Raw genomic sequence first — 9,765 nt, 5'->3', positions numbered from 1 at the left:
TGAGTAAAAATGAACACTTGTCTCCTTTCTGAACAATTGTCTCCTTGCAATGGCTGCCATGTTTACTAATTTAATTTCCACTAATGGATTGAGCGTGAGAACTCCCTAGTTGTCAACATATACATCTCAATCAATTCATCCAATAATTACACTCTAAGGCCACAGACAAATAACATGGTAACCAAGCCTCGCACTGCACTAAGTTGCACTAAAGCTGGCAAGAGGATTTTCTGCACATATGCACATATTTTTGGAGAAAAACTTGTTCAATCATTCAGTGTAGATCTGAAACTGCAAATCAATAGTTTTATTTCCTTTTGTATTCAAATTCATTGAAAAAATTTTCAGTCAGTTTTTTTATAGAAGTTTTTAACCAATCGCTGTGAATTTTAAGGAAAAGAATTTCAACAAGCCCTACATATGTTCATTTGCAACGTACAAATGTAAAGAAACAGTGGTTTATAACAAATATTATGGAAATATTCGTTTATTTTACAATTGACTTATGTTGGTGTCTTTTTGCTATGCTGATGAAACCAAGCGCGCCTGTTCGCAGCTTATACAAAAAAAACTTAAACTTGCTAAATTCGAGAGTGAAATTTTTACGAAGATAAGGTTTTGCAAATTATCGTAAATTTAGCTCCTACTACAGAACCGAAAAATTAGTTTCATGTTTATTCTAATTTTATAAAGTAACTGAAAAAAATATTTTATAGCAGAATTTTTGCAAACAAAATTTAATGGTTTGCTCATAATTGAGTAGGAGGGGCGCCAAGAAAGCTTTGGAATCGAAGTAATTTACAGTTCATATTTGAACTGTATGAGTGTAAAAAGTTAAATTGTTCCTAAAAGCTTATTTAAATTCCTATATAGAGATGAAAACTATATAGCAGTCATCTCATTTGTGATCGATTGAAAGGTAACGCCTCTCTAGATTTTTTTTAAACTGAAAACTTTACAAAGCAACAACTTAAATCATATCAAAATTGGTAGTTTTTTTCTTTTCCTTTGCTATATGGACCCACTTTATAATACGGAAAACGATTTTCTGTCTGGTCTACTCAATCGATTTGAAGCGCATAAAGAAACTAAATTTGATTCTCCTTTCTTCGAAAGTATTAATAGTACTGTTATCCTACTTGCCGTGCAATTAGAATAGTTGCTTTAAATTAGAAACGCAGACAAATTTAAATTTTTAGAGCAGTTAAGAGGCAAGTGTGAATAGGCCATTGTAAAGTTAGGAACGAGCAGAATTGCAGAGATTATTTCTTTTTGAAAAAAACTCCACCCACCGCTAAGTTATTTTACACCCCAATCCAAGGAGAGACTTAAATGCAGCGTGTTTTAAGGAAAACAGAGAGAATTTTCTATGTCTTTCAACGATGTCTTATCAGCAATATTTATCAGCATAAATACGATTTAAATTTTAATTGAATTAATAGTTCTCTTTTCCCAACTCGAGAACAAAAAAAGAACTTACACGAAAAATTGTGTGTAGTTGCTTTGTATCTTTTTTATGTTTGCTCAAACCTACGCTTTGAGAAAAAGAGGGATAGAGAAATTTTCTTAATTTGAATCGAAAACATAAAAATAAAGTATATATTTTCGATATTTAATTTTTGAGAGCTGAGGCCTTTCTTTCCCAAACTAAGATATTCAGTAATTTATACTTTCACGTAAAATCGTCAATAAAAGGGTACAAAAAACTATCAAAACTCAGTTTATCGAATTTTGTATCAAAATAGAAGAGTACTGAAAATTATTAGAAGAAAATTTGGCGCCAGAGAATCAGAAATACGCCTGAAACCTGGACAGGAACAACTCATCTTGTCACATGATAACTGAATTGAGATTACCAAAATACCCGCCAGGGCACCGCATCCATTTAATACGTTTTCCTTATAATAAATTATAATTTTTATTCTCAATTTTTTATTGTTCCGACCCCACTTAAGTGGGGAGGGAGGAACTATATACTCAACTGGGTTTTTTTTGGTTCAGTCAATTTTGGCCGATCGATATATTCATTGTAACGATTTGTGAGTGGTATCATTTAAAAGCACGTACATCCTAGAATGTGGAATAAACGGACTTTTTTTTGGATTTTGTTTTTTACAGGGAGTTATCGAGGTTTGAATTTTCGTGAAAATTCGACAGTTTTCTTTCACATTTTCCGTAATTTTTGCTACAATTTGACTCATCTTCGCTAATATATTTTAAAATAAGTTAAAATTTTTAACGGTAAAGTGCTATTGTTACCGTTAGAAAAAGGAGAGCGTTGCTGACTTGTTTTATTGAAGTTTTTCTGACTAAAATTTTTTTTAAAAAATCAAAAATCAGACATTTTTCATCAAAAGTTGATCAAAATATGCTTTTCTGGTCCACTTTGTTTAAGTGTTCCAAAAATAGAGACCTATAAACCGCTGATACAATCTCAGTAATCTCCAAAAAAGCTAGTTGAAATCCGGCGCCTTATAAAATTTTTCTGTAAATAACCATTCGCCGTTTCTTTGCAAATCTTTCTCGATAATTATGCAAAATTCGTCATTGTTTTATTGTGATTTTTGAAACATTTCAATTAACAATTGTTCTAATTTGCAAGAATTTGAAACACGAGGGTGCTTTTTTGGACGCACGCCAAAATCGGGGACAGGTTTGATATCATCATGGATTCGTACAGTCAGAGTGTTTTAATATTTTAACTTGGTGCTGCCTTTTTTCAAAACTATTTTGCTTTTATTTCTTTAACTTTGATTACTGACAAATTTTTTGGTTCACAGCTCCAATAATGACAGCTCCCATTTGCGTAAAAATGACGCCAAATAAAGATACAATATGCTTTCCGACAAGCTATTGGTTTTTATGGCTTTGAAGAACAGTTTTAGTAAACTTTAAATGAATCAAATGACTTCTATAAGAGTTGTAGTTGAATCTCTACAAGGCATTCGTTTGTCATCTATTTTTTCTTGTGACATTGAATATATTTAGTTGACGAAACTTTCAGTGATTGTTTGAACTTGTTAATTTTTTATCTTACTTCTGTCAAGTTTTAGCTTATTCTCGGTAAAGACAGGTCAAACTTTCGTTCAGCTAATATACCAACCAAACTTTGTGTCAGATTTATTTTTAAAAAATTGGCTTCTTGGTTTTGATACTACGAGTTTTGATACATAAGTTTGTGATTTTTTTTTGAAAAATTGCCCATTTTTGCTGTTTTTTTGTTTCTTTGTTAATTGCCACATTACTTAACAATCTAACTGACATAAGCGTTGAAAATTGAAAAATTCGTAACTTAATAATTTTTTGTTTCGTAGTTTACGGTCTTAAGGGCTGCGACAACGTTCTCTTTTAGAATTTGGTATAGTTTTTATTTATTTTTGCCCTGTAATTGATGTTAACTTATATTGTCGTATGCCAAATATTAGGTAATAAAAGATTTCAATGGCTAAATATAGGCTTATAAATGAATTTAGTAAATGATATGAGTATATAGCTAGTTATTTTGACTTTCAAAATATTTTTTTTTTCAAAAGAAAGGTAATTGTATTCTTTAACTTATCTCTTTTTGTTCTGATTTTCCTTTTTCATCTTATTCTACAATTTTGTATTTTTTAAATGTTTTACCGCCATTATTGTGAGATCTTGTTATTTTTTGTTGAACCAAACAATATTTTTTCCTTTGGTTAAACCTTTTGACTGATGTCTTTAGGATGTTAGACAATTTTGTTCAGAACAATTTTGTGACTTTTAGAATTTTTCAATTTCTGTGGTTCTTTCTGTTGTCATTTTGAGATAGTTGTTTTACAAAAAGACGTTATGATATTCAAAATAGACTCAAAAGAAGATTGAATATCCCCGCGGTTAGTATTTTATAAGTTTAATGGCTTGAACAGTGATTTCGTAAAGTTGTTTGTATTTTTTTTTGGTTCGGCTTGTATTTAATGTTAATTTATGGTCTTATGATTTAATCTCACCAATAATAGGCCCAATAAACTTTCGAGGAAGTTGAAAAAAATACTGTCTATTCTTTTAATCGAAAGTTTGCGTTGGCCTTGAAATTTGAAAACATTTATTTTTGGAGAAAAGTGGATTTCAGATCTTTGGCAATCTTAATTCTGTTCACTTGTAGCTTGGTGTCTTTATAGACAAAACACATCCATTATCTATTGAACTAATGTTTGCTCTTTATAACGGTTTTTGATTTCCTCAAATTGGTTTTGTTCTTGGTACAATGAGTTTTCATAAAATATGTTTTCTTTTCACAATAATGGGCGATCCTCTGCCCATTTGAAAAAAAAACACAATCAAAAATTTTTAATGTCTTTAGCGAACAGTTTTATGTTTAATTGGCCGAGACAGTGTTTTTGTGCATATTTTGAATTATTTATTTTGCCTGTTTTTGTCGTTCTTTTTGTAGTTTTATGACATATCCTGGATAATAAAAGTTCTCTTTCACTCTCTATGGAGGAATAATTGAATCTCTCAATGATTTCAGTTCATGCATAATGTTTATAATCAGTTTAACATTATTTCTTTTCGAGAAAAGCAACGTTTTATTAAACTTTGCTCTCTGCTCATTTCTTGTCGACTTGATACCAAGTCGCATTGAGGAAAAATCTCATATTTTACTAAAGAAGTACAGGTTAATTTGGTTTAGTATAAGTTTTATTTGATGCTATTTTAATTTGGTTATTAACTGTTTTAACGAAACGGACATCGAGTTTTGGTTTTAATTAAAATTTGTAATTATTTGATTTTATCGCCATCTTTTCTGGTAGTCATAATAATGACAGGTCTCATCTGTCCTCTACGGTAGATTGTTTTATTCATTCAGTAGTTTGTTGAACGATATGTTGTTTTTTAAAATCTTTTCATCATTTTGTTGACAATTAAACGGAAAATGTAGATGAGAGGGGTCAACTTTATGTGCAAACGCATATTACCGAGCCTCCTTGTCGACATTTACGTTCAAAAAGCAGTTTTTAATGTGACGTGTGACTAGCTCAAATATTGCAATAGGAGCGTCACTCTCAGTTATGGCAAATTGTGGAAAGATATCTGGTGGACCTATGACTTAGAAAAAGCTAACAAAAGGTTTTGTGGTTGAAGCAAGACCAGTAAGTTCAATTTTCTTTCCTCTTTTTTTGCTCTTTGTGGTTTCTGACTTTTGACTCATTTGGAACCTTCGACACAATGCGACTTGTTCGGGAAATCTTTGTCTTTGATCAAGGCGCATTGCCGATAATCCTTATTTTAATTTATTTTATCGTAGAGGATAAGATAAAACTTTAAAAATTTACAACAAGGGGTAGCATGTGGAATTTCTAACAATGAGAACTCAGAGAAAAAATCTTTTTGATTAGACGGGCTGCAAAAACATTACCACATTGAGTCGCTTCTTGTTCATACTGTTATTGGAAATAAAATCTAAACGTCGTTTCATCTGTGTTCAATTATGTTATACTACGCATAGCGACACAGTTTAATTTTTGTTTTTGTGTGTGTAGACCCTTACGTGAAGGTGTACAACATGTACCAGAACAAGAGAATGCAGAAGATGAAGACGTGCTGCAAATACCAAACTCTCAACCCTGTCTTTGACGAGAACTTCTCTTTCACAATTCCCACTAACAAACTGGACGACACACAGATCGTCATCACTGTCATGGACAAGGACCTCATCAAGTGGAACGAAAAGATAGGTCAGTTCACTTCCTTGTCATTTCTTAGGAAAGGAATTCAGTTATAATGATTAAGAGAATTATAAGCCAGTCATATTATCAGTTATAAACCAGTCAAAATCAGAAAGCAAGATGACCTTATTGGCACCACTTTGGCATCGAGAGGCAATAATGGAGGGCTGCCTTTGTAGGATCTCGGAAGGTTCTTGCAAACATTAAAGTTATGTTGCATGATCTTGCAAGGTTTTTTGAAAAGGAACATGCAAGACGATGCAACGTCTGGCACCATCTTGCTGTAATTTTACGAGATCTTGTAAAGCAACCGTTTGCTGTCGGCTCAGTATAATATAATTGGTGTTTAAATCAACCACAGCCTCGCCAATTCAGGGTTGATTGAAAGGTTTGGTTTATAATAAATAGTTGTGAGTTACTAATTTGTTAAATGAAACTGCTTCTTATAAAATTTCTATGTTTTTGTGTCTAAAAACCAATTCTACTTAGTCGAATAACCAAACTATTTAGTCAAGTTACCTGTTTAGGCACTGTAATATTGGGCAAACGGGCGGGTCAGCGTGAAATGCAACATTGGAGAGAAATGTTATCGAAACGCCGCCAACCCGTGACAATGTGGCACTACCTCAAAGTTGATATCGACTAGAAGCAAAGCTCACAAATTAACACAGAAATCAATTCCAATAACAAATCAGCTCGAAGCAGCAGCGATGCATATTCTATGTTCAGTTCGCATCCGACGAATGAGAGGACTTAATTTCCGATCTACCTTTTCCACAATACTAAGTTGACTTTTGCATTCCTGTGTGCTTTTTACGTTCTTGTTACTGCAGAATTCTAAATGATCATTTCATTTATTCTTCAACCATTAGAGTTATAGTCGTTAAATCATTTATGTTTACCTGCATAAAGTCTGTATATAAAAAGGAATCAAATTTATATAATATTCTGGCAGACTTGAGGTTATATTGGTTATCTTGACCAGGCTGACTAGATCGCTCATGATCAGACCTTTATCAGTTCAAAAGAGGGGAAGGAGGGGGGGGGGGGGTTGGGTTGTGCCGTTTGCTCCTATTACACAACCAAGGACAGCATTCGAAGTATTCCTGCGAATTGTTTCATCATGAACAAGGTACTGCTGATAATGTCATAATTATGGCCACTTTTAAACAAGTTAAAAACGAGGACATGCGATCAAGAGGTATTATCTGATTATTATGTGGCTGTGTCTGATCATGAGTGATTTTGAGCGAGATCTCTGACGTCACCAGCAGTCATTTAAATGAGCCTTTTCTCAATTTTGTTGGGATTGGGTGATTAATTTTTTAAACATTTAAAACGCAAAATAATATATGCGACAAAAAAACTTTGACCACTGAACTTACGATGCCCCTAAAACACGGTAAAAAAGAAAATAGAAAGTTGTCTCCGTAAGTATTCTTCGCGCCAAACAAGTGTTCGGGACATATAAATAATGATTTTGGCAAAGTAAATTCCAACGGAGAACAGATAAAAGTGAAAGAACATTGTAGATTTTTAGGAAATGAAATTGATTCAAATTTGAACTTGAACTTTCAAAATCAACTTACTAAAGTTCTCTCAAAAATGGCAGTGGCCATACAATCAACACAAATTCTCAGTATTTATTAAAATCCTCATTAAACAGTTCATCAGTACAACGGATAAACTAACAGATAAATTGGAGAATCAAGGTATGCTGTATGAAAAAAAATGAAATGTCAAGTAATCTTTTACCGAAATCTGACATTTCACCAGCAGAATTGGTAACCACTCAAATGAGTGTGTCGAAGTTAATAGGTGATATTATTTCAGGAAATGTTTTTCATTTAGATAATTCTCTCCTGGGGCTATTGTTCTGATAAGAAGAATTGCAGAACAGAACAAATGATCACATTAAAAGCAAGCAACCGCCTCCTACAGCAAATAACATTTTGAAATAGAACAAAAATCATCTTGAAATACTGAAATCTCAAAACATAGTTATAAGAATGTTAAAACAGCATCTGCTAATTTAAATGTGTGCCACTCGCAACATTAGCTAATCCATAAATTATTTTTATGTTTAGCAGAATACGTACCCCTTATTTTTGTTTTAAATTTTTGAACTGGAGAAACATAAATTATACATTATTCCTGATGTGTAATTCTTACCCGACGAATTATTAAAGAAACTTACTTGCCAATTCAGAAAAAAAAGTGACAGTTGCAGTCTAAGTACTCTGTCCGCTTTTTCAAACATAGATCTTCTGAACTACCACCCATGTTTCTTTATCGTATCTTAGAGAACAAAATAATACTATTATTGCTAATTGGTGTCACGCTGTCAAAATTAACCAATTGGTTTATTTTTTTTTTCTGAAACCAAGTGAATAATTTGAAAGCTCTAAAACTTTGTGAAGCTGGTTTCAAAGACTGTTCAGGGAATTGTTCAAGGGATTCATACTCTGATTGTTTCTTGAAAATACAACAATTCTTCGTTATTTCTACCAGAACATTATAACTAAAAACAAATTGTGTTCAGTTGGAACTCAAAGAACAACGAAATTCATGAAGTAAGTAACTTGAAATGCATATAAAATATCTATTTTTATTTGGTCACAATGCTTACAAAATTGTCATTTTTCTGATAGTTATCAACTCTTTTGACTAATTGTTTCAACAAGCTATTTTAATGAGCTGTTTGTGGTCTTGAAGGTTTCGTTGCAGCAGCAATTGACTTTTTCCTATCTTCTTTTAAAATTGGCACAGTGGTTAGTCTCAGATTCATAAGATGTTAAAGGTTTAATTTACTTTGTGTTGCTACGCTTGATTTGATGGCAAAAGCAAAATTTTGTTGTTTAAATAATTCGAAACATTATATTAGCGATCAAAGAATTTGAAATCCTTCAAGAATATTGCACGAGTTCTTGTAAGATAATATATAGTTCTTACATTTATCGTGCAAGAATTGAACTCTACTTGAAAGAACTATGCAAGATTTTCACCTTGCCGAATCAAAATGGCAGACAAGCAAAAAGGTCATTATAAAACATAAAATTGCTACGATTCTGTCGGAAAAAAATTGACTCCGTTCATGTTAAAAACTGACTTTTTGAGCTATGATTTTGGTTTTTTCTCTCTTCTTTTTTCATTTAAAGCGTGGAGCCGGCAAACGCAATGCTTACGGTGCAAACCTACCCAAGCAGCCCTCCAAAAATTAAATCTAACTAAGAACAAGCTAAAAGCATGTCGGAAAATTATCTCACTTCACGTTAGCATCTGAATCTTGCAGCTGTTTCAAGTATAATTTGGCGATTTCTCGATCTCTCGATCTTCCTTTATCATCAAGAGCAAGGGTACGGCGTTCTTTGTGGAGTCAGAAAAGACTCTTAAAGAAAAAACTAACAAAACGATTAAATGCAAGGAAACAGTTTTCAAAAATAAGTTTGATTTTTTAAAAATTTAATTCAGATGGTAAAGAAAAATAATGATCATCATATAGTATAGAAAAATAGAACAAATCCGAAACCGGTGATGAAAACTAAATCAATTCAGATAAATGATACAAAGAAAAAAGGATAGAAAAACTATCTAGCGATAGTCTGGTCATGGACTCAATAATTTTTGCGCATTCATCTTGAGACGTCCAGGCTTCTGAAAATAACTATGTCCAGACTTTCAAATGTTCAAGGTTTCCAATTTCCAGTGGTTTTTTTGGTCTATTCAACCTGATTTCCAAGCCGCAAAAATTTGAGCGCATGACAAACTTTTTTGCGTTTGTTTAGGTATGGACATATTACCTTTTGTCTGGGAATTATACTGTCGTTTTAGTAGTAACTTCTTATTATTATCTTGTGGAAATTAGTAGCAGCCTTTTAAATTGTTCAGTTGTTTTTCAAATGAGCCATAAATCCAGTTTTTTACGTGAGTTTTAATCCAGTGCTCCAAACTTATAATGAGTATGGTTGAATTCGCCGTAATTTTATGGGAACTTGATATGGCTTTCCAATTCACTGAGATCTTCTGTGTTTTTCGTTTTATATGCAGCTATTGAATGAGATCGGTCACTTCA

At 32.5% G+C, this 9,765-nt stretch overlaps 2 protein-coding genes across 2 annotated transcripts in view; one reads left to right on the top strand and one right to left on the bottom strand.

Moving 5' to 3' along the window:
• LOC142351710 (dynein axonemal heavy chain 3-like) overlaps positions 1-9,765 on the bottom strand; it is a 282,726-nt gene that overhangs the window by 175,596 nt on the left and 97,365 nt on the right. The window contains exon 37 of the mRNA XM_075403853.1: positions 5,516-5,660. Coding sequence (XP_075259968.1) covers positions 5,516-5,660 — 145 coding nt within the window. The remainder of the gene's footprint in view (positions 1-5,515; positions 5,661-9,765) is intronic.
• Positions 5,512-6,649, top strand: LOC142351454 (synaptotagmin-7-like). Its single transcript, XM_075403468.1, has 2 exons — positions 5,512-5,702; positions 6,221-6,649. Exons 1-2 carry the CDS (start codon positions 5,531-5,533, stop codon positions 6,337-6,339), a joined length of 291 nt encoding a protein of 96 aa, XP_075259583.1. The 5' UTR covers positions 5,512-5,530; the 3' UTR covers positions 6,340-6,649.

Source organism: Convolutriloba macropyga, chromosome 13 (assembly GCF_964194025.1).
Source record: "Convolutriloba macropyga chromosome 13, txConMacr16.3, whole genome shotgun sequence".
In the NCBI taxonomy this organism is placed as follows: Eukaryota; Metazoa; Xenacoelomorpha; order Acoela; family Convolutidae; genus Convolutriloba; species Convolutriloba macropyga.
This window is presented reverse-complemented; position numbering and strand designations above follow the sequence as displayed.

Bases quoted from the DNA above. Each gene is read 5' to 3' on its own strand.
- LOC142351454 (XM_075403468.1), top strand. From the start codon at position 5,531: ATGTACCAGAACAAGAGAATGCAGAAGATGAAGACGTGCTGCAAATAC. The intron at 5,703-6,220 runs GTCAGTTCACTT...TTACCTGTTTAG, and splicing joins CAAGTGGAACGAAAAGATAG to GCACTGTAATATTGGGCAAA.